Source organism: Glycine max, chromosome 3 (assembly GCF_000004515.6).
Source record: "Glycine max cultivar Williams 82 chromosome 3, Glycine_max_v4.0, whole genome shotgun sequence".
In the NCBI taxonomy this organism is placed as follows: domain Eukaryota; kingdom Viridiplantae; phylum Streptophyta; class Magnoliopsida; order Fabales; family Fabaceae; genus Glycine; species Glycine max.
The window spans coordinates 33,313,832-33,338,214 of record NC_016090.4 but is presented as its reverse complement, the minus strand read 5'-3'; the positions used below and the strand labels follow the sequence as shown (position 1 = coordinate 33,338,214).

The following is a 24,383-nucleotide window of genomic DNA, read 5'->3' as shown; positions in this document are numbered from 1 at the left end:
TAGGCATCACAAAGAACAAATTAACCGATTATTTGGTGAGATAATCAATTATTTATGAAAGATGGGCTTTCTCAAGGATCAAATAATCGATTATCCTAAGTGACTAATCGATTATTTATGCACCTTCACAAATCTTAAGTCTCCCGACTTTGAGATGATTGATTATTTTGTTCAATAATAAATTATATTGTTCTTCATTTCAAAACTTATGAATTTCAAACTTGTTTTTCTTCATATTTTATCTCAATTGTTTCTTACACCAATTTTACTCAAAGGGTGCTTAGATAAGTTTAATTACATAGACATTCTATTTTTAATGCATGCATACACACACAAGCAATAAAAATAAAAGAGACAAGGAAGCATGGTTTATTATTTTATAACGATAGGCATCATCAAAACTTTAGTAATGCAATCCAAGCCATGAACACTAGGTTCAAATCGTTCTGGATGCAAATTCAAGAACACCATTGATGATCTTCTAAGAACACAAGAACATAAAAACAGAAAAGATGGAGAAGATGAACAAAACAATGTCATGATCTGCGGAGAATCGATAAACCAAGGAGGATTCGCCACAAAGGAATAACTTCCTTAATAAGAATCAATTTGATTTTCAATAAAAAAAAAAAACCAAAGAAGAGGCTAAAGCTCTCTCTAAGCATAAGCTTAATTTCAATTACACAAAAAGTTTTTACAAATGAGAAGCCCTTGACTATTTATAGAACCAACAAATGAAGGTAATTAGGACAACTCATAATCACCTAAATGCACAGTCTAAGCCTAATTTGCATTATACATTAAAGCCCCCTTACAACAAAAAATGAATGTTTTCAACAATTCCCACGGAAGGTTTTCGCTAAGCAGGGCATTCGCACTATGCGCAATTTTTTTCTTGGATTGGAATTGAACTAAGCGAGACATTCGCGCTAAGCACAATTTATCCTCTGGAATTGAGCTTAGCGAGCTGGTGTCGCTAAGCGAGTTGTTTACCAATCTTCAAAGTGCTCCAATTCAACTTCTTGTAATTTTTTCCTTCCTTGCCTTTGATGAGTAGTCCATTCTTGATCCTCTTGATCATCTCTTCTTGTAGAAGCTTGACTTTGGATCTTATCATTGGACCCTTCAACTCATGAAGTGCTTCTAGGTCCTTATGCTCTTTGGATAACTTTCTATCATTTAGAGACAAATCTTCAGCCATCAGGGTGTTCATACTTTTGTGGGATCCTTATAAGAAATGTTATTTCAAGTATTTTTGTTCATTATAATGGTGCTCATAAGGGGGTTGATACTTCTTAACAAACTTATTTGTCAATGAATATGATTTCTTGGAATTGCAAGGGTGTAAGAACTAAAAGTTTCTCCAAACTATTAAGGACTTGTTAAAAGAATAAAATGTTGCGTTGATTTTCCTTTGGGAAACCCATGTGAGTATAAGCATGACAAGGTAGATTATCATTAGAAATAATCTAGATAATTCGTTCATTGTGGATGCATAAGACCACTGGAGGAACTTGGTACCTTTAGTATTCTTATTTTTGTAAGATGGAGGTGTTGGCCTACACATATTAGTTTGTTCACTTGAAAGTTAAACGAGCTAATGCTCAACCTTGGTTGACTATAGGTATTTTGTGTAAGCCCTCATGCTCATCAACAAATCTCTGTATGGAGAGATCTTTAGTAGACTGAAAATCATGTTACAGAGCCATGGTGTCTCATAGAAGACTTCAATGCTATCTACAAACTCTACTATAAATTGATATGACATTTAAATTGACTTATTAAATTTAATTAATATGACATTTATATTTAATCTCTTTACGGAAAAATCTTCAATAGATTGAAAATCATGTTAGAAGCCATGATGTCTTATAAGTGACTTCGATGCTATCCTCAAACCCCATAAGACACCTTAAGCAATCAAAAAAGCATTTAATTAATATGACATTTAAAATTGACTTTTTAAATTTAAACGTGACTTTTGTTTGTTATTAGTATTTTTTTCTTTTCTTTTTATAAAATATTCTGATTTGTATAATTTTTTCTTCGTCTTTTGTACAAGTACCCTTTTTCCTTTAGAGATAATCTTTTAGAGGTTTAGTTACTAAAGAAATAAGGAGAGACGTGAAAGGAAATTGAATTGTGTTTCTTGAAATTTTTTTAGTAAACCTTTTTTGCAATTGATGGTATCCTCTTACTAAAGTAAGTTCATATGTGAAACATATAAAAAGGAACAAATAATATTTTTTAAAAGCTTTGTACTATCAAATCCTTTTGAAAACAGGTGTTTAAATCGAAACATAATTAACAATTAGATAAAAAAAATAGATAAGAAAGCATAATAACACATAAATTTTGATACTGGTTTGTCTCTAGCATTGTGATTATGTATATTTTTTGACAAACTCACCATGTTTCATTATCATTTATAAAAATACAAGTATTTTTTTTCTGAGTTGCTTTTGACTGAATCTCAAGTAATTTTACAGGAGTCCCTTCAAGCTAACACCTAACTATTATTTAGAACAAAGTCTTTTTAGAATTTAACAAATTAAACAGACTTATTTTATGTAATGGATCACTGACTTTCCATAATCAACCCTCCTAGGATTTAAAAGGTGTTTTAGGAGTTGGGATTCTAACTTGGAACAAAGTCTACACAGAATTTGGATGCTTTATCGCATGTTAGTTTCTCTAACTTCAATATTTTATGCAACATATAATACATGCCACTAACTTGTCAAATTGGTATGATAAAACAACTTGTTTATCTAGTTTTTCCCACACATCATGTCTCGTGTTAGAGGTCAAATTTGCTTTTATGCACTCGAGTACGCTCCAACCTGTTTTGACACGTTTTTTTTTTATGGAGTAGGTAATTTTCCCATTTGTCTTATTTCTTTTTCTCACTCTCTTTTGACAAAACTTATCTGAAGAATACAATTGATTAAAGCATCAGACTATTTAACATGATTATAAATGCAAAGTTTAAACATTTATTAACACAATTACATACACAAGACTCACATTTCAAATCTCTAAATTTCTTATTAAACTAAATAACATCACGTAAATTGATTTATCTATTTCAGCAAGTTCATTTTTTCTCTTATAAATATTTATTACCAATTTATTTTTTCTCTTATAAATATTTATTAAAAATTTATTCACTAATCATAAAATTATATGCTTTAAATGCATTATTTAGTATAAAGTAATCAAATCCATTAATGTATTCTTTACAATAAATTTAGGTTTAATTACTTATTTGTTCTATCTAGTTTCACGATTTTTATCTTTTTAATTTTTATAGTTTAAAAGTGAATTTTTAGTCCATATCATTTGTATTTTAATTCTCTTTTAGTTCATATAGTTTACATTTTAATTCTTTATTAGTTCTTGTAATTTGAATGTAATTTTTTTAGTCCTTATCATTTGTATTTTAATTCTCTTTTAATTCCTAAATGGTTTTTTTAGTTCATATATTTTATATTTTAATTCCTTTTTAGTCCTTATCACCAAAATATGAGTAATATTATCAATTACATTTAACTACAACAATATTAGCAAGTAATTTGTAATTAATTTATCGCACGATAATTTGTAATAAAAAAATTGATAATTTATAACTAATTATTTTTTGATAGTAATAACTAAAAAGTAATTACAATATAAATGATAAAGACTAAAAAAATTACTTTCAAACTATAAAAACTAAAAAATAATTAAAATACAAACTATAAAAACTAAAAAAATAACTTTTAAACTATAAAAACTAAAAAAATTAAAATGTAAATTAAAAAGACTAAAAAACACTTTCTAACTATAAAGATTAAAAATACATAAATCATGAAATTATAAAAATTAAATAAGAAATTTAAGCATAAAATTAATATAAAGTTTATTGAATAATTTAAGTTTGTTTTCCATTCTATCTCATAATTAAATTTAAAAAAAAAATACTAACTTTTTTCCTTTTTCAAATTTCCAATCTAGCATAGTGTAGCTCATGTACAGGTGCAGTGGTATGAGTGGTGAGTTGGCGTTGGCATGCCATGGAAAAGCCATGTCACTCACTTCCTTTCTTTCAGATTTGCACTATTGAGCAACAGTGGGACCCACCTTGAATGATGCACATGATGACATGAATGTCTCCCTTATCATCATCACATGATGAGGTCATTATTCAAAACAAGTACAACTCGCCGCGCGTGAGCCAAATCTCTCTCACTCTTCTCTTTTATACATTCAACACAGTCAACCAGAAAAAAAAAGCCGTTTTTCCTTCTCAACTCAAACGGAAACACAAACAACATGACCATCATGAATAAATAAAATAATAAATGAATAAAATTTATGATTCTCGCACGTTATTTATATAAATAATCAATCATAATAAATTTTTTGATTTTTTTAGTTTCTTGGCATTGACGGTGTATCACTTTTTATTTGAAAAAAATCATTGTTATAAGCATCGCTATTAAATCGAAAGTAACTCCTAAAAAAATTCGAAAGTAACACTTCATTAGTTTTTCTAGAAAAAAATTCTTTTATTTGAGAATCTTTATTCTTAAATTAATATTTATTTTAATTTAAAAATATCATCGATCTCATTTTATTTGACATTTAAGTATGGAATAAAGTTTTAAAATGTAATTAATATTTTAGACTTCATAAATTTGTTATACAATTTCTTATCTCTCATATTAATTAGATTTTTTTATTATTTTTATCTTCTCACTCTACAATAAATGATGAAGAATACAATAGAAAAATATTTAATGCTTTCATTAATATTAAAAAATGACAATTAAAATAACTAAATACTGAATATATCTTTTATTAATCACAAAATATCTCATATTTTTTAATTTTTAAACTTTTATAATAATTACTTTAATTTTTTTTATCGTTGTAGATCACAAAATATCTCATATACTTATTTTGATTATTTTTTTATAATAATTATTTTAAAAGTTATATTAATAATTATTTCTAATTTATTTATAATGTATCAATGCATCCCTATGAAATTATTTAAATATAAATTCATAATTAATATTTATTTATATTTAATAGTTAGAAATCATTTTGTTAAATTCATACATTATTTGTCTACATTTTCTTTTACATTATTAACTAATTAAAATAATCTTAAACATTTTCTCTAGAAATCATTATTTTTATTTTAATATAATTTTTAAAATAATTATTATAAAAATTAATAAATTATATATATTATTTCTTTACTTTTATTTTGCACTAAAATCAATAATATTTGAATATAAGAACATCTATAATGCATATTATATATATATATATATATATATATATATATATATATATATATATATATATGAATTATTTATTATAATTTTGTGAGCATTATATTGTCTTATAAATTTAAGTATTTTAAACAAAAATTTATTCTAATGTTAAAATTACTAAAAATGAATATTTAAATTAATTTTATGAATTTTATCATTCATGATATAATATTGTTAAGAAATAATTGCTAAGATGATTATAAACTATAAAAATTCTTCAGTTTAATTAAATAAATGTATAAAATATTCTTACTTGTATTTAAATTAAATTCATAAAAGTAATGTCGGTCAATTTAAATACAGACAAATCCTAAATTAGGTAAGTTGCTACTTCTCTCCTCATTTAACCATTAAACTTGCTCAATAAATGATATTCCGAACCCCAACAAAACAAACAACACCTCTAGTAAAACCGTAAAACCGTAAAACAACATTGTAGTTTGATCCCCATATACATAACACAACCATGGTTAAAAAGCATCCACATCACATTCCATTTGGATTTTGATGCATATGGAAGAGTGTAGTGTAGCCCAAAACAATGTTATTGTTGCTATACTAGTAGTAGTACTAGTACTAGCCATTTGCATATGATGATTGAACCAATTTGGTACTCTGACACAAGTCATCATTAACTCTATGCCTATTCACTCTTTCCTCAATTTCTCTATCCATCTATCTCTTTTATCACTGTCCTCCATAGTATCTATCTATCTATCTATATTTTCTTTTATTACTGTTCTGTAAAAAAGCTATTTTGGCCATCTGACCACCAAAGCCTACACCATTTTGCTCCTCTCTCTCTTTTCTCATCCTCACAATTGGGCAAAACACACACAACACAACAATGAGTGAGAAAGATGATGGCTTGGGTTTGGGGTTGAGTTTGAAGTTGGGATGGGGAGAAAATGATGATGATAATAATAATAATCTAAATCATCATCAACAACAACAATACCCTTTCTACGTGCACAAGCCTCCTCAATCGGTTCCAAACCAAAGGGCTTCCTTCAATAACTTGTTCCATTTTCATGGTAAGTTTTTCATCCTTATCTATCTCTCCATTTCTTTTTCTTCAATTTTTCATGCCTCCTTATCTTGTTCCTTTCCATGGTATCATTCTTTTTAATTCAAATTTTCATGGTATTAACTTGTTCAAATTACATGGTATGTTCCTTCTTCATGGTTTTGGGATTCATCCTGAATGTTTATTTTTTTTTCTTTCGTATGAATAAAAATCATTCCTTTTTCTTTTTTTTTTACACATTTTTGCTTGAAACAAAAAACCCATTTCCCATTTTTTTTAAGAACACAAACCATTTTAATTTTTCCGATTTTTTCCGTTGAAACCGAACTTATTTCCCAATTTTTCAGACGAAAATCATGCAATGAGAAACAACACAGGTGCCATATATATATATATATATATATATATATATATATATATATATATATGAATTAAGGCACTGTTTTGTACCGAAATACCCTTTAATTTCCATGTTAATTACTTATTTTGCCACTGACTCACGTGCGTGTCACGTGACAGATCGGAGCTCCGAGACGCGGTCGTTCCTCCGCGGAATAGACGTGAATCTGCCACCTCCGCCCCCATCGGCGGTGGTCGACGACGAGAACGCGGTGTCATCGCCGAACAGCACGATATCGAGCATCAGCGGGAAGCGGAGCGAGAGAGAGGGCAACGGAGACGAAAACGAGAGAACATCGAGTTCTCGCGGCGGCGGAAGCGACGACGATGATGGCGGAGCTTGCGGCGGAGACGGCGACGGCGAAGCGTCGAGGAAGAAGCTGAGGTTGTCCAAGGAACAGGCATTGGTGCTGGAAGAAACATTCAAGGAACACAACAGTCTGAACCCGGTGAGTCAAGAGTAGTGGCATTTTGGTAATTTCAGTTGCAACATAAGTACATTTTTGGTAAACATAAAACTTAGATGCATTTAAGTGTTTGTAGCTTTGTTTTTTAATCATAATTGAAGTTTTATCTCGGTAACTTGAATAGTAATAGATGTTTGTAGCATTGTTCTTTGATAAGAATTGAAGTTTTATCTTGGTAACTCTATAATAATAAATGCTTGTGTCAACATTGATTTCTGAATGGAGAATTGTATCAAAACACTTATGAAACTTTTTATGAAACTAAGTTATTTTAAGCTTGTCATTTTTTCTTAAATTAAAGGTTTTAAATCGTGTTCATTGTCATTATTGTGACCATGATCCTTATTACCATAGAAAATTATTGATAAATGCGGTCAAAATTGTGGTTGCGGTGACATAAAATCATTCACTTTACCTTTCGGCCGGAATTGTTGTCAGAGTGACATAAAGCTGAATACTTTGTGGTTGCAACTGCGGTTGCAATGTCATGAAACCAAACATTTTACCTTATGGCCAAAATTGCTGTCGAAATTCTGGCCACAACGACCAAAAAACCAAAAACCTTGCGACTGAAATTGCGGTTGCGGTGACATAAAACCAAACACCACATTGTGGTCGGTGACATAAAACCAAACACCTAGCGGCTGAAATTGTAGCGGTGACATAAAACCAAACACCTTACCGACAAAACTGTGATCATTCTGACGGAAAACCGAACACCTTGCATTGCGGTCAGGATTGTGGTTGCGGACATTTCTTAAAAATCTTGCATAAGTTCTTCAAATAAATGAAGAACAAATCTTATTTTAGCATACTTGTGCTTTTTAACTTTATGAAAATTTACTTAATGTCCCCCTTTGCAAAAATATGAATATATTTTTAATGAAGTTTATTCTAAATTATATAATATTTGTATTTGTTTTGGAAGTATAGTTAAATGCTGACATTTAGTCTTATATTATTATTATTTGTAGAAGCAAAAGCAAGCTTTGGCAAAGCAGTTGAATTTGATGCCTAGGCAGGTGGAGGTGTGGTTTCAAAACAGAAGAGCAAGGTGAGGATTCTATTCAAAGGGGCATTATTGACATTTTATTGTATATGAGCATTAGGTAATATTTTGTGTTGTGGCATTGTTTATTGACCCTATTTAAGTTTCCGTAACATATATGTCCCAGTGTTTTTTTTTTTTTTCTATTTAGAAGGATCAATAACCCAGCTTTTGTGAGACATTAAAAGATATAAAGTTGTAGATGATTTAGATGATAATTTTGAAATAGAAGTGTATGCTTGGACCCACAATACGCACAAAGATGTTGTAATTTGGTGATGCTGGATTTTGAAGTCAAATTTTGGAATCTTTGATGTTTACACGGGTTCATTCATTTTTCAATAGGTAGTGGAAGTACTTAAATTTCTAACGTTACAATGATAAAACTGATAAACTAACGTGTCAATAGTAATAAAAAAATTGATGTGTCAATGTCATGTGTTACTTTGTCTTCCATTGCTTTGAAAGAAGATAGTCATGTCAATGCTGTTGGGTCAAGTAATGTAGGACCAAGTTGAAGCAGACTGAAGTGGATTGTGAATACTTGAAGAACTGCTGTGAGAATCTAACTGAAGAGAATAGGAGGCTTCAAAAGGAAGTGCAAGAGCTTAGGGCATTGAAGTTATCCCCACAGCTTTACATGAACATGAACCCTCCCACCACTCTCACAATGTGCCCTTCGTGCGAGCGTGTTGCCGTCTCATCCACATCCTTTTCCTCATCGGCCACCATGCCCTCTGCCCCGCCTCCAGCTAATCTCAACCCGGCAGGCCCTACCATCCAGCGGCCGGTGCCCGTCAACCCTTGGGCAGCAATGTTGAATCAACACCGTGGCCGGCCATAATTGATCGCTCCCGGCCTTAGGTAGTAGGGTAAAGTTCAGGATGGCAGCTAGGACATTTTAGTTTTGTAGACAGAAATGAATCAATGAAATAGGAATCTTATGGGTTGGTTTACTTTTACTAGGACTTTGAGAGCTCATGGTTTGGGAAATTCTATTTGCACCCCTCTTTTTTTTGCACCTTCCATTTTCTTTTACAAATTAGTTTTTGCCTTTTCGGAATCTACAATACTATTGTAGAAATTAATTTTTGAAATGTAAAAGAAAAGGCAGAGACTGTGAAGAGAAAAAAAAAGGGGGGGCTGGGGGGGATGCAATTAGAATGATCCTCATGCTTTTGGTTATTAACTCTTTTTTGTCTTGGCCTATTTTATTTTGAGCATAGATAGAACATGTTTTAGTCAACTTTAGGATGTGTAAAGTTTGGTGTTTTCATATGCTGAACAGTGTTTGTTATTTGTTAACCTTGGAAAGATGGAAAAGGGTATTGGAATCTGTTTTTTTTATTATTATTATTTGTTGCTTTTCATAGGATTTGTGATGCCACATGGTCTGAAAAAGGTGGGATTTTGTGCAAGGTTGGGGAGGGGGACAAAATAAGGGGATTCCCATGAAGGGATAATGAGTGTGGTCTCAATTAGAAATGATTTTGTCTATCTTTTGCTATGATTCCCATCTTTTTTTTGTCTAATGTGGTTGGACACGGGGTTGGGTGAGTCGGATTGTGGGACTCTACTATGTTTGCTTGTGCACCCTTCTTCATTCTCCTTTAAGATGTGGATTTCCAATAACCATTTAGCAAGAAGTGAACACCAAAGGTAAAATGTGGTTACGCACTACTGAGTAGTGACCGTGGTTGTATCATCACGTGTGTGCCTTTAAAAGTAAAGTTTTCAAAGGAAAAAAACAGAGCACAATTAAAAGGTAACATCATGGGCCACATCATGCCCATCACTACATCCAGTAAATATTGACCAGTGGAAAATCAACAAACTCATATGTGGCGAAATTAAAAAGAGTTTGGTTTTTGTTATCGATGTGAGAATATTATTAATGGATGATTTATAAGAATTTTTTGTAAGTGTTGTTTGAGGCTTAAAATCTATTCTAATTTAGTGAGTCTTCTGACCCAACTCACCGAAAAACATTGACCAATAATACTGTTTTTTGAGCGTGTTTCATTTTTGGAATTTGGTTTTATTTTTTGGATTATGTTTTTATTATGAAATTTGTATATAGAGAATTTGTCTATGTAGGTGGTGCTGTGTGTGATTTGATCCACTAACAACCCTTAAGCTATTTTTACCTTTTAGGGTCACTTCGGTTTTACTTTAATTTCTTGCTAAAATTATTAGCCCAAGGGGAAGAGAGGTTTCCCAGTAGGCCAGTAGAAACATTCACAATTCTTTTTTGGGTGAATAAACATTCACATTTCAATTTCACACACTTTATTGTATAGTTTTTTTTATTGGTTAAATTCGGGTGTTTTAAGTTGAGTTAAAAATTTCTCGGGCTGAGATTTATTTAGGGATTTTATTTTACCGATAAACATTTACATTTTAAATCATAACTTTCTGTTTTCTATTTTTTTTTTAAAAATACATTGTAATTAACATTTACGTTTCAGAAGGATTTTTTTAAATATTTATATACAAGAGTTGTGAAAAATGAAAATCCTCTCGAAGTTGTGCACTCGCATGTTGTCGAAATTGTATTCTGTAAAACAATGTACAATTTATAACACAACATAAAAATGCTTATTTCTTTAGCAAATATTAAAAATAATGGCGAAAGGATGATTTCATTTTCTATTCCTTTGAGTTTCGAAATTAGATTTTAGTTAATATTTATTTGAAATTTATTTCAAGCTATTAAATTAATATAATCTTTTTTTATACTAATCTGTTTTCTTCTGAATTAATTTCGTTATTTTAAGTGATATACCATTATTAGTGTTGCGTAAAAGTCAGGTAGGTAAGACTCTTACGCCATATTATAAAAAAGGTTAGCAAATACACTTTTTAATATACTCTTTTCCTTCCATACTTTTTTATTGTGTAAGATTGAGATGAATGTCACTAAATAATATGTAGGTCTGATTTCTTATTTAGAGAGTCCCATTCTCAAATGAATGGAACACATAAATTTCAATGTTTTAAAAAAAGTATGTTAAAAATAGTCTTGAAACTAGTATCTTAACATCCTTATAAATGTCTACCGTGGTATTTAAGTACCAGTAATCATAGATTAGGAGATCTTAGACTAAGACATTTTCTACTTGTCACCAAGGTTTCTTTCAGTTTCAACTCCTCATCATCCCAAGAAAGACCCAAATACTATGTGTAACAGGTCCAGTCCAATGAACCGAAAAACTTTGTTAATTCACATGTTGAATAGTATCTTTGGTTTGGTTATAAAAAACCAGTGAGTGGAAAATCATAATGAATTCACCACAAAAATAGCTATTCGTTGTTTTAAAAAATGATCGTGAATTCAACTTATCATCAATCCAAACACATGAATTCTATTGAAGTATTAATTAACAATAGAATTTAATTAAAATATATTAATAATGTAAATATTTTTTATATTGACTAATCACAAATTAACATATAATTGAAAATTATTAACTTTTGTACATTTATTTTAAAAGCCATATTTAAAGTAATTTTTAATTAATTGATAATGTAATAAACTTTACAGTATATCAAAATTAAACTCGTTAAGGAAAAAAGTTAGCCACATGCTCCAAAATTCATTTTAAACTCCATCTTATGGTATGTGTTTCATTTCTGTACCATATACCTCATTCTATTTGACAGGATGTTTTACACTCAAAATTTGTCCTCCAAAAGTAAATTCAAAACTCTATAGGTCATGGGATTAGGAACGTAAGAGGCTGAACTTCAAGCTCAATATGCATATTTCTTAATAAGTCTTGAAAAGTTAAAAAAAAATGTTATTTTGAACTGTAAACAATTTCAAAATAACAAAACAGGAGAAATGAATCCAAAATTGATATATTTTCCCTGATATTTCACTGCCTTGATTGCTGCAGTCTTGCAAACACGAGAAAAATCAAAACACCAAAAGGGAAAAGAACAAAGAATTCCAAATAAAAAGGAAGTCCAGAAATCAAACTGTATTTACAATATCTGTGAGGAAACGTAGGATGCAACCTAGTCCTGCTTTCTCTGTCAATTTTTCATGAATCAGAAGACATTGGTCACAGGTCGGGCGATCTCCGGTAGCTAAGCCTCTATACAAGTACCTATGACAAATAAAAATCTCTTAGGACAGAAAATGAAGGTGTAAAGAATACCATTAGTTATCTACTACTATAGTTACTATAATATTTAAAAAGAAAACTCATTTAATGCCTATATCTAACTTAAAAATATAAAAGTACAGAAAAATAAGTGTTATTTCAAGTAAATCAGAGACCCAGTACTTAACAGAGTTCTTACTTTTATATAACATTTTCAAATTTTGTTCAAACAAATCATAGCTTTATGAGTCAGTTTTTATTCAGATTTCAAATTCAGAAACATGAATGATAGGACCCAGCAATAGAATAGAATAGAAATGCATGGAATTATGATGCAAACTGAAACAACAGAGGATAATTCCCCTCTTCTGTATACTCTATTAAGGAAAACAAGAGTAAATGGAACTATGCTTCTTACAGAGATATATAGTAGGGTGATTTAGTCCCACATTGACCAAAGATATAACTTAAATAGAACATGTAAAGCCTGGATGTTCCTCATCATATAAGCTGGTTTTGTAGAGTTAAGTAAGCCCCTAAGCTCAAATTCTAAGAATAAATTATTTGCTAATATAATACCCAGTTGAATTCTTCAGTTGACCACTCAAAATTAGAGTAAAAGAAAAATGATAGCTAATGAACACTCAAAATTAGAGAACAACTTCGTTATTTTGGGACAAAATTCCTCATTGAATTCTTCAGTTGAAGAATTACATCTCAAAGTTAAGATAATCAATAATGTCTTTAAATTAACAATGCCTGCAAACAACAGACTTAAACCTGTAGGAAAATGCATGTGTAAGTGATTAACCTATAGCCAGACTGAACGAGTAAATGATTTTACCCTATAAGGAGGCCCTTTCATGATGTGTGGGAGAAGAAATGGTTGACAATCCGAATTGGATGCCTTGGATAGGATAGGTTGGTTGCCGAGAATTGGCTATCTGATGTAGAACAATATAAAAGTAAATCTCTAAATTTTGAGGTTATATACCTTTATTTCGTTTTATTGAAGAGTAGTATTGGAGTCATGTTGCTGCAGATAAGCAATGAGGCTACAGAGGCCTTTTGAATTAAAGGTGATGAGGGCTATTTGGGATCTTGATAGTGAGAAGGCTCCTTAGACCAGATGTAGTAAATGGAAATTTCTTAGCTATTTTTCATAAGTTATATATCAATGGTAAGATTGGTTTTAGTGCAAATTCTACTTTTAGTATTATATTGCTTAGGTTCTTGAAAAAAGATAATTGTTGTTAAGGTGAAGGATTTTAAACTATCTGATTGGTAGCAAGAGCAAAAAAATCATAAAGGCTCATTCATTCTAGGGTTGAGCATAATTCTAGGAGATACTACTATATCCTTCACTCAGAATTCCTATTGAGGTGAGGGTAGGAATATTCTGATACATCTCTCTTTGGTATAAGGTGGAGAGGACATTAGGTATAAAAAACAGAAAGATGTAATTTTTAAGTAGGACTTTCAATTTAGTAATTATGGTTTACCTAGAAGCTAGAAATTGGTTTCATCATTCAAGGAAGGTCTCTGACAGGCTGACCCTATATTTCCATTTATGTTCACTGTGGTAATGAATGTCTTCGGTCACTAACTAATGAAAGGTTGGAAGTGAGGTTCAGTCAAAGGTCTTTTGGTGGAACCAGAGAGAGGCATCCCTTGTGTAGTTAGAAGACATACTATTCTTTTCCTTTCAGAAGACAGACATTTTCAGAAATGTGTTTTTGACTTTTTTTTTAAGGTTTTAAACTTTCTCATGATGATTGTATCATGTGCTTTCAAATTTTCTAAAGCAAATAATCACCAGTTTTTGTGCTATGAAGTAGCTTGGTAACTTTGCAGTGAGCTAGCTGGTTGTAGATTGTAAGATATGTGGTCATCTAATTTTGAAGTTGTTTTCTCTACTTGTTAGATAGGTTCTGGGCATAGAAAGGATAGTTAAGTGCTCTGCTTTTGGTTAAAAAAATATTATATCATGTCTGAGACAATGGGCACTACAAGCTCCAAAAAACACTTCTTGAGGAATTCAGTATTTGTGGTGGTCATGAAGATTCCTTCTAACTCTTGAAGTATTCACACTAGTGATTGGGTATATGGTTTGGAAGACTGAGGTTGTAATGGATGCTTTACAGCAATTAGATACCTGTGGAGAATAGCCACATCATGTTGATCTAAAATGGCAAAATTCTACAAGATAAAAACCCAGCTAAGATTATTTAGTTATTATGAGTTGATTTATCAACTACAATTGAAGCATGAGAAGGAGAAAAAAGATAGAGCACAGAAGTGAAAGGGATACAAAAAGTGGTGGGCTAGTAATCATTATACCAAATGGCCAAGGAATTACTAATAGAAATTCTAGAATTCACCAAAAGAAAAAAGGAAATTTCTTGGAATAATAGCTGTAATTGATAATATAAGGAGCATCTTGCTTCACACATGAAAGGCCCTTATAAGCTTTATAGCCATATAAAATTGACTGGAAAGCGAACAATTTCTATGACTTTCCTAATCTATACATCATCCTAATAGGACTGTAATTCTACCATAATTACCTTGAAATTATATAAAATAACCCAATAATATCCCTGATAATATTCAGCACAAAAGTTACATGAAATTTCCCTAGTCTGAATATCTTATATGAAAATCAGAAGGCTAGGAAAATACTATGACAAAAACAAACCACATGTATTCCAGAAAGCAGTAAGGTTGAGTTAGAATTGTTACAGCAGGGAAGATCAAGAAACACTGCCTGCCTTTTTCCTTCCTAATTTAATAACCATTACTTTCCCCACACTATATAAACAGCTCTTAGAATTCTGTTCAATCTATGTTATGAGTTTACCAACACATTATCATTCCATTTCGGAGAAAATATTCAAACAAATTGCTTATGTTTATTACGGCTCCATATTCCAGTTTCTAGCTGTATCTGTTCAAGTGCCAGCACATATCATGCAGGGTGGAATGCAGACCAAACTACAATGATCATTAACTATAAACCTCAGAATGTTATTACCTCCGGTCCTTTTTTATAAGAAACAAGTGACAGTGTAAGAAGGAACGTAAAATACACTATCACTTGTTTCTTATAAAAAGGAACAGAGGTAGTACCATCATCCAAGCAAATTTGTATTCTAAAAGAATAAGAAGCTAGCCAAGTTAAAATTGACATGTAAAATGAATTCAAAAACAAGAAATGTTGCCACTCACTTCATTAGGATATCATAGTACTCAGGATCCAAGGAAGAAAGCATCCCATCCACATCTTTTATAGCCATTATAGCTCTGTGCACCACAAGCCAGTGTGCCGACTGTCCGAAAATAGAAAACAGATAATATCAAGTTAACAACAAATTACAAAACTTCATTACTACAATTATACATGTAACAAAAAGAATAGTCTTTGCTAGTTGAACTTATCTATAAAAAGGAAAAAAAAAACAGTTTTTGTTACCCAACAACCACAATCAAATGTAAGCACAAATATTTAAGTATCAAAACTCTAAAATATAAAACGAAAAACAGAGAAAACAAAACCCCACCAACACACAGGAAAAATATGCCATGATTTCAAAGAATTTGAAAACTTCAATTGAATTGCACCATATCTCCAAAGTAACAAAAAACGGTCGAAAAAAAAAAACTAGTCTTTATTGCTAGCTGAAAATAGCTTGTCCATGATGATGATTGATGATAAGAATAATAATAATAAAATTAAAAAATAAGAGCAAATTATACTGCCACCCTCTATGGTTTCTTTGAAATTCACATGACACCTCTACTTTGTTTGGACATCTGAAATTTAAGATTTCAGCTGTTTTATTCAGAAAAACAAAAGAATCCTTTTTTTTTGTTTGAAATAAATACATTACACAGACCCCTCCAGTTACCTAAGAAATAGTACATTAAATTTATTGTGTGAATTTCAAAGAAATAAAACTCTGTTTCAGTTCCACAATTTAACCCAAATAAATAAAATACAAACACAAACTGAAGTATCAAATTCTCCTTAAAAGAAAAAAAAAAGAGACAAAACAGTAAACAAAAGTAGACAAAATAAAAGGGAGGCTGAGGGAAAAAACCTTGCAACGCTCATCCCCAATGATGGCAAATGTGCCTTCAAGGGCAGTTTTAAGGGCTTCCACGGGCTTATACCTGAAATTGCATCACAGCACAGACCATAATAATAATAATAATAATAATAATAATAATAATAATCACATTAAAATTTTAATTATTGTTCTTAAGAAAACAAGTAATTGATTCGTTCATCAGAAAAAGGAATAAGTGATTAAGTGTTGTGTTTGATGAAATAAAAGAGAGAAGAAAAGGGTAAGTACTGTTTGAGCAAAGTTTCGATCTTTCGCGATTTGTGTTCAATTCTGGTAATTATGGCCTCTGCATTATCTGCTTCAACGAACCCTTTTGCTCCTGCCATAGATGAACAACAATTGAAGAAATGAAGGTGAAGGGAGAGAGAGTTACTTTACTTCGTAAAGGTTAAGGTGGGTCCTAATAAAATGTTATTTTCTTTAATGACGTGGGACACGTGGGAAAATCTTTACAATTCATTTTAATCTACGGTTCATGTTTATTAAACTGGACAACACTCCCCAGTTTTCGTAGATATATGATAACGTTTGTGTTGCGTGCTTCTACTCTTATTAGAAGCTATGTTGTTGGCGTCTTTTCGTTGTAAGTCTTTCTCTGCATCAAAATCTTAATTCTCTCTTTGAATACCACCTTCATACCTCTCCATGTTCTGTGAACTATATTGGTTTTATGCTTCTTTTTAATTTTAAAGTTGATATAGTGTTGGATGTTGTAATGTGATGTTGTAATATATGATGGTAGAATATTTGATTAGTTTTTTTCTTCTTTTTTTTTTTTATGGTCAAATGTTAATTGTTAGTATTGTTAGTTTTTGTTAGTGGAGGGGATCAAACCCACAACCTTTCTCCTCTTCTCTTCTCCCTTAACCATCCAACCAACCATATATCTCCTAAAATATTTTGTTAGTAGTCAGAATCTTCTAATTCTGAACTGAAAATTTGAATTCCCAGTTGTGGGTTGGTGTGAGTGGAAGGAAATTGAATTTAAATAAGGTAGGTCTTTGAAGAATCTGGAGCTGGCATTGTTGCATTAGACCTTGTTTGGAATTTGGATAAGTTTCTCGATAAGAATTTATAGGAAAAGAAGATAAAAAAGGTGAATTAAGTTGATTGCACAAGTTAAAACTATCTTTTGGAGAAGTTAAATGAGAGAGCTTTTATATACATAGGCTAATTTTAACTCATGGAAGAAGCTTAATTGTTTTTATTTTCTTCTTTTTTTGTAAGTGTTTATTGAAAAGTTTATCCCATTAGGGCCTTAAGGTTTACATGATTAGGCAACAAATTTTGGGAATGGAAGTTTTTGCAGGTACTAAAAGGGTTTTACTTTTTTGGGGCAGCGAACTTCCCTTGTGCTGTACAAGGAACTGTATTTTGTCAAAGGAAGCAATTAACTCATGGATGCACAAACCAAAAATCAAAGGATTACATGTAAGAGTGGTCTGTGGATTGATATTCTTTTGCGGAAAATTTCATGAATGGATTGTGATTTGGTGGCTTGTTTTTGTCTGTGAGGATAGTGTGCAGGATAGCTGCATGTTACAGCATTCGGAGAAAGCATTGAGGAGGACACTTTTCCTTTCTGTCTTGGTCTCAGCTGGTGTTTTTCCAACTTTGTCGTCTTATGGCAAGACAAAGAGTAAGAATCCGTATGATGAAAAACGGTTGCTTCAACAAAATCGGCGGATACAGAAAGAAAACAATGCGCCAGAGGACTTCCCAAATTTTGTTAGAGAAGGTGACAATTTTTTTTTTTTTTTATCTCTTTGAAGATCTACTGCTGATTTATCTATATGCTTTCCAGTTTCCCCTCCATAATGTCTGAGTTTAATTTTTTTTTCTGTACATGATTGTGTTACTTTCTATTGGCATATTCTGTAAATCCACCTATGTTTTCATAACTGGTCCAAAGGTTGGCTAAAAAAGGAGGGTTGTGTTAGGCCCTAAGTAGCCGACATAAAACTTGTTGATACACCAAACATTATTAAGAGAGATCACATCGTGAATAATATTTGAGAATTTGGTTTTTAATTGAGCTCAATGACATCGTATGATCCATGTATCTGATCTCATCTTGTGGAATAAGGCTTTGTTGTTATTGTTGTTGTTGTTGTTGTTATTGTGCTACTTTCTAAGTTCAGTAAGAAAAATTCTTGTACTTTTTACACTCTGGTCACTCTGGCCAGTGTCTCAATTATTTTTGTCTACTGTTCAGTGTGTTAAATTTAGGAGCCTAGTGAGAAATTCATTTGCTGTGAACCTCTTGGATGTGTTTTCGGATATGATGGTCTGATTTATCATTATGCGTTTCAGGTTTTCAAGTTAAAGTAGTATCATCAGATAACTATATAAAGAGTGATTCAGGGCTCATATACCGAGATTTTGTAGTTGGTCAAGGTGATTGCCCAAAGGATGGTCAGCAGGTTTTTCTTTTCAATCTACTGCTTCTTTCTTTGTAAATGAACATTAAGTCAATAGTTTGGCAGAAGCACTCTACGAAAATATTAGTCAATGAGTATTGGAGTGAGAACTAGAATTGTCCCTGTGTAGTGTTTAGCAACTGGCTATACCCTTAAGTGCGTGTTTGTTAAACCCAATGGAATATCAATCCACCATACCACTTCCTTCTACATTTTTGTCTTGGAAAGTGGGAAAGCTCCATTAAACATGGTTGAAACAGAAAAGCAAATGCACCCTAAGTATTTTTAGAGAATGGAAAGAAGAATATTTTGCTTTAGTATTAAAACATTTGTTATATGTTGAGGAAAGCATGGAGGCAGTTAGTTGCGCTGCATCACTAATTGCATAATATTTTGTTTTGAGGAATATCTTGAATTTGTTGAAATGGGGAAATTTGGAAATTGATATTTGAGTTTTGTTTTTGTATAAACTAATGATGTCAAAGTTGTAATTCAAGAAAGTTGCTTAGCAAGTCAACCTAATTTTCACTATGGCAACAGCATAAAAAGCCCATGGATTAAGAGTATGACTTCTTGATGCTGATAAGTTATTCTCTAGCTTTTTATGCTAGCTCTTGTGTCAACTGCTGTTGATAGACCCATCCTTGGTTGGCATTCTACTTCCTTCAAGAATTTTTGCTGGAAATTTTGTAAATCTGCATCATTGGCATCTTCTTAGTGAAATTAATAAGATGATATATGTTTTTTGTGTAACTTATGCCTTCTTAATTTTTAGTGCATATCAAAATAAACTCCCTGTCAATGAAAAATTTTATATTTTTTAACATTATTTTATCATCCATCTAAAAAGTGTCATTTTCTGCACTGCACAGCAAAACTGCAACTCTTAGGCACTAGTAGTAGGTACTACAATTTAAAGCCTGATTTTAATACACAAATTATATTTACTAATTTGCTTGTAATCTTGCCTTGCAGGTTACTTTTCACTATATTGGCTATAATGAATCTGGCCGTCGTATTGACAGCACTTATTTGCAGGGTACTCCAGCCAAAATCCGTATGGGCACCAAGGGATTGGTTCCAGGTTAAAATTTTAAGATTTAGTACTATCAATATCCTTGCAACTTTATAAGAAAAGTATTCATCCTTTGCTTGATTTCTGTCTCTCCCTTAAAGAAACCAAAAGGGGAGGAAATAAGTGCAGAAAGAAATGATAAAAGTACATTTTTCTTATGCAGGATTTGAGGAAGGAATTAGAGACATGAGACCAGGTGGGAAGAGAAGAATCATTATTCCCCCTGAACTTGGACCACCAGTGAGTTCCAACATCTCTAGTTTTGTTTTATCCCCTTTCTCTAACTTACTTTGTGGTCTTTCCATTTTATTTGATATTATTATTGACTGCTTAGAACTTGATGTATGCTAAGGTCAAAGAAATTTGGTGTTTTACCGACAAAATTATCATGTATTGGCAATTTACAACAATGAAGGCCTGTAATTCAACTTTGACACTTGGTAGGATCTGGTTAGGACAAAAGATTTGTTAATAAAAATGAAGAAATAATCTCTTTGACTTTGGATATATACAATTTTGTTGAATCTCTGGTCGAGAAAACAGCATACCTAAACTGTAGACAAAGTTATGTTGAAAATTATTATATAATATAATTTCTTTCAATAATTATTGTTTCGTTTATTTTGTATCTGATTTCCTTGTATTAGCAATTGTAAATGTGTATACAGTATAGCATTTGCTAAATCGATTCTAGATTTATCTTTCAACAATGGCTGACACAGTGTTAGAGTCAGAATGCTTATCCGATGCACACTTCTTGTCCCCTATCTTGAGAGGAGCTTGTTATGATAAATCGTTATCCTTTCATTTATGTGGGTATAATTTGATCTTCTAGACCACCAAACTCAGAAGAACTTTGGGCAGAAGAGTGAGGTCTATTACTTGGATCCAGTTTACTCTTTTTGTGATAACTAGTTAAGACTATTATTATGAGATTCAATAACTTGTTGAACTCACCAAAAATATAACAAAAACAAAAGTAATCTGTTGGAAACTATTACTAAGCAGATTGAAACTCTACTTTCTTTTTCCCTATTTCTCAGCATAAGAAAACTTAATTTCAATATTATGTCCAAATTGGAGTAACATATAGGTTTCAATCCTGATTCCTGACTTTTTAACAATAGCTCATCATTCTTTCTAATTATATCTGATTTACAGTTCTTGCAACCGCGCTGAACTTCTCTCAGAAACACAATTTCGAAATAAATAATCTCTCCGAAGTAGCATGCCTGATGTTTTGTGTACTGCAGGTAGGACCTTCAACCTTTTTCAGCTCAAAACAGTTTGAAGTTTTTGATGTTGAGCTATTAAGCGTACAAAACTGTGAAAGAAGAACCATAGCCTTTTACTCAGATGTTGTATGCAATTGAGACAAGGCTGCCATTTGAGCTGTCTAAAGCATGACCACTAAAGGCCAAAGCACACATTATTACAGCTAGGAACTTAGAAATAGTAACTCCACAACCTTTAGCTTCTTGCTTTAAGTTTGAGGCAATCATCATTTGTCACTGTTAAGAGTTTTTATTTATTTTCTTTGGAGGATATTGGCCAGTGTACTTTATTGCTCTGGTTTGTAGGTTGTAACCTTGTTAATCATCAAGAAAGGGTATGATATTCATTGTGAAATTGGTTAAGAATTTCTCAGATTAGGATCCTCTTTATCTTTATTAGATTGTATGACTGATCAATGGTAGTTTTTTCCACTCCAGTCCAATAAATTAGCTTTACCTTGAAATATATAAGCATCATTTATATGACTTATACTACCTACCTAGATATTTTTACATATTCAATTTTTGTATTGTAAGCACCTGCACTGCATTCATTATCGACGTTATATTTGTTTACTACTGTGTAATACTATAGGTGGCGTTTTCATAGCTATATTTAAATAGGTGCTGAATGGGGACTTGGCTTTTGCCTTTTAGATGGCTGCTTATGGTGATTTTTATGCCGTCTATTTGTTGAGTTTCTCTTGTTTGTACTCAACCTCTTATATAATTTTTTTTTTGTCTTTCAAAATAAAATAAAATAGAATATTGATGGAGTTTCATGTTTATGTAAAATCTAGTCCCACTAGACCCAACATAATGCTGATTTGAACTTCAGCATCAGCATGTCAAACGTATATCTATGTACTTTCTTAAAATAAGGGTGTTCAACAGTGAGATTATTGCTTATTGTTGCTTCAATTTCATGCATACACTTCGATATCTTCAGTTAACAGTATGCAGCTGATAAAACAAAAAAGTCAACATGGTGAACATTGCTTATAAAATTGTATATCGGGGCCCTTTTCTTGATTGAATTGTGAAGTTTTCTTTACTGTCATTCTAAAGCAGTTTTTGATAGTTCAACCGCTTTAAGATTTTTTAACAAGGTATAGCCATCCAAAATTAAAATAAAAAATAAAAGATCTTAACTTAAAAATCAAGAGAATGAACTTAGTGCTAAAGGATGGAAATTGACCCATCAAGTGAACCACATTAATAAAATATGAAAACCGATAAACCTAATCACATAGATATCATTGATATGAAGAAAGATTAATAAGACAAAAATGAGCCTCCAAAACAAGTTATGCTGCTAGAAGGACTGAATGATGTTACATAACTTTCCATAGTACAATAAACATGAATGGTCTTTGACAGGTATGCAATCACATTTAACATCTTAAGGCAGGATACTACTAAATGATTTGCACAAACACCAATCCTTGAACTCTTTTTGAGGTGATTAGGAGAGAGGAGTGCAGCAATTGTCATAGGTAGTTGTTGCTTGCTCCAACAGCATACATGTATTTCTTTCTGCCTTCAAAATCTGGCAAAGTTAAGCTAATTAAGCATGCTTGAACAGCTTCATGCTGAGCCAATGAAAGTACACAGCAACCACAATTATAGGGAGAGTCAATGGCACCAAGAAGCAGTAGTACCTATTATATTTGTGAAAAACAAAATCAGGGAAATGATGAGTTTTTCTTTCCACCCACGGAGAAGTAAAAGTAAGGCTTAATTACTAATTTAGTCCTTAAATTTCCAAACGCTCCAATCAGGTCCTCTAATTTTTAAAAATGCTTCAATCAAGTCCTTTCTGTTAAATTCTGAAGGTTTTCACTTACCAATAGTGACGGTTTTCATTAACCGTGTCAAATTCAATTTGAGGGAAATGACCAATTGAAGCGTTTAGAAAATTAGGGACCAAATTGAGCTCTTTTAAATAATTTAGGGACCAAAATTAGTAATTAAGCCTAAAAGTAATTACAAATATAACAACAATTGCTCATACATAGAAGAAATGATAGCAACAACAAAGTACTATAATTGGCACATCAAATTTATTTTTCCGACTTACCAGTCATTTTGCAGTGCAGAAATGAGGGGAATGTGTGAAGGTGGGAAAAGCTTGCAAAGAACAGCAATAGAGAAATACCCAACAAAGAAAACAGAGCCAATTGACAGAAACAAGCATCCCCACAATTGTCTCTCATCAATTGAACCCAGCCAACGCATAATAGAATCACCACAATCTGAAAGGAATTTCCCAAAAACAAGAAGAAAAAACAAACAGCAAAAACGTGTTCAGGTAAATTTTTTTGATTTTTTTTAGATTCTTCCTTCGAATGGGTATAAAAATAGGGAATTGATTAGAACCTGTGACGAGAACAGAACAGAAATGAGGCAGCGGCGAGACTCAGTCAGTGATTGTGTTGTGCGTCTCCAGCAAGATATGGTCCGTCAGATTGAATGCATCTAAAAATTGAAGTTAAAACTTATAATAAAAATAACACTTTGAGTTTAAAAAAAAAAGTAAGATAGCAAATTGATGATTTTGTTAAACATATAGATAAAAACTTAAAAGATTATGAGTAAATTAATATTTTTTATTCTATATAATTATTTAATTATATTTTTATAAATTAAACTTTATAATAAATAAATAGTTTTAAATATATAAAAATACACTAATTAAATACTAAATAAATAGCTTTAATATATAATTGTATTTTGGTTTATTAACTTTTTTCACTAATTAAGTTATCTTAAATTTTTTTAATTAATTAATTTATATGAATCTTATATTGACAATTTATTTTTATTTATTTTAAATATATTTCTTGATTTAATTTCAAATGTGATTTGATTTTATTTAACAATTAGTCCAAAATGTTTCTTTTTTAGCCATCTCAAATCATTCTCATCTTATTTTTATTTGTATATTCAAATTTCTTAACGACTTATCTCCTTTAATACATCATTTTCATCTTCATTTTTTATTTAATTTGAATAGTTTTTCAAAAGAATTTGACTTGTATTATAATATAAAGTATGTAGCATAATTATAAAATATAGTTTCTATATTCAAAAATATTTTATAATAT

General features: G+C 31.3%; 4 protein-coding genes across 4 annotated transcripts; 2 read left to right on the top strand and 2 right to left on the bottom strand.

Moving 5' to 3' along the window:
- Nucleotides 1-5,719: 5,719 nt before the first annotated feature.
- Nucleotides 5,720-9,602, top strand: LOC100798480 (homeobox-leucine zipper protein HAT3). Its single transcript, XM_003521032.5, has 4 exons — nucleotides 5,720-6,361; nucleotides 6,874-7,202; nucleotides 8,195-8,274; nucleotides 8,776-9,602. The coding sequence occupies exons 1-4, from the start codon at nucleotides 6,175-6,177 to the stop codon at nucleotides 9,110-9,112; spliced, it is 933 nt and encodes a 310-aa protein (XP_003521080.1). The 5' UTR covers nucleotides 5,720-6,174; the 3' UTR covers nucleotides 9,113-9,602.
- A 2,511-nt stretch (nucleotides 9,603-12,113) lies between these two features.
- On the bottom strand, nucleotides 12,114-17,148 carry LOC100797955 (actin-related protein 2/3 complex subunit 5A). The gene is made up of 4 exons (XM_003521031.4): nucleotides 16,736-17,148; nucleotides 16,478-16,550; nucleotides 15,606-15,706; nucleotides 12,114-12,380 (listed from the first exon to the last, which is right to left on the bottom strand). Exons 1-4 carry the CDS (start codon nucleotides 16,831-16,833, stop codon nucleotides 12,245-12,247), a joined length of 408 nt encoding a protein of 135 aa, XP_003521079.1. The 5' UTR covers nucleotides 16,834-17,148; the 3' UTR covers nucleotides 12,114-12,244.
- On the top strand, nucleotides 17,061-21,738 carry LOC100305486 (FKBP-like peptidyl-prolyl cis-trans isomerase family protein). The gene is made up of 7 exons (NM_001249160.2): nucleotides 17,061-17,090; nucleotides 17,848-17,938; nucleotides 18,028-18,245; nucleotides 18,821-18,930; nucleotides 19,903-20,011; nucleotides 20,166-20,242; nucleotides 21,256-21,738. Exons 1-7 carry the CDS (start codon nucleotides 17,069-17,071, stop codon nucleotides 21,373-21,375), a joined length of 747 nt encoding a protein of 248 aa, NP_001236089.2. The 5' UTR covers nucleotides 17,061-17,068; the 3' UTR covers nucleotides 21,376-21,738.
- Nucleotides 21,739-22,512: 774 nt separating this feature from the next.
- LOC100797416 (uncharacterized) lies at nucleotides 22,513-23,796 on the bottom strand. Its single transcript, XM_003521030.5, has 3 exons — nucleotides 23,656-23,796; nucleotides 23,357-23,531; nucleotides 22,513-22,937 (listed from the first exon to the last, which is right to left on the bottom strand). The coding sequence occupies exons 2-3, from the start codon at nucleotides 23,512-23,514 to the stop codon at nucleotides 22,844-22,846; spliced, it is 252 nt and encodes an 83-aa protein (XP_003521078.1). The 5' UTR covers nucleotides 23,515-23,531; nucleotides 23,656-23,796; the 3' UTR covers nucleotides 22,513-22,843.
- Between the last annotated feature and the right edge of the window lie 587 nt (nucleotides 23,797-24,383).

What these genes read in the sequence shown, in the direction of transcription:
- LOC100797416 (XM_003521030.5), bottom strand. Translation starts at nt 23,514, where the DNA reads ATGCGTTGGCTGGGTTCAATTGATGAGAGACAATTGTGGGGATGCTTG. An exon ending in TCTGCACTGCAAAATGACTG is followed by an intron (nt 22,938 to 23,356) that starts GTAAGTCGGAAA and finishes CAAATATAATAG; the next exon opens with GTACTACTGCTTCTTGGTGC.
- LOC100797955 (XM_003521031.4), bottom strand. Translation starts at nt 16,833, where the DNA reads ATGGCAGGAGCAAAAGGGTTCGTTGAAGCAGATAATGCAGAGGCCATA. An exon ending in ATCGAAACTTTGCTCAAACA is followed by an intron (nt 16,551 to 16,735) that starts GTACTTACCCTT and finishes ATGCAATTTCAG; the next exon opens with GTATAAGCCCGTGGAAGCCC. An exon ending in TTGGGGATGAGCGTTGCAAG is followed by an intron (nt 15,707 to 16,477) that starts GTTTTTTCCCTC and finishes ATTTTCGGACAG; the next exon opens with TCGGCACACTGGCTTGTGGT.
- LOC100305486 (NM_001249160.2), top strand. Translation starts at nt 17,069, where the DNA reads ATGTTGTTGGCGTCTTTTCGTT. An exon ending in GCCCAAAGGATGGTCAGCAG is followed by an intron (nt 18,931 to 19,902) that starts GTTTTTCTTTTC and finishes CTTGCCTTGCAG; the next exon opens with GTTACTTTTCACTATATTGG. An exon ending in CCCCTGAACTTGGACCACCA is followed by an intron (nt 20,243 to 21,255) that starts GTGAGTTCCAAC and finishes TGTGTACTGCAG; the next exon opens with GTAGGACCTTCAACCTTTTT.
- LOC100798480 (XM_003521032.5), top strand. Translation starts at nt 6,175, where the DNA reads ATGAGTGAGAAAGATGATGGCTTGGGTTTGGGGTTGAGTTTGAAGTTG. An exon ending in AACACAACAGTCTGAACCCG is followed by an intron (nt 7,203 to 8,194) that starts GTGAGTCAAGAG and finishes TATTATTTGTAG; the next exon opens with AAGCAAAAGCAAGCTTTGGC. An exon ending in TTTCAAAACAGAAGAGCAAG is followed by an intron (nt 8,275 to 8,775) that starts GTGAGGATTCTA and finishes CAAGTAATGTAG; the next exon opens with GACCAAGTTGAAGCAGACTG.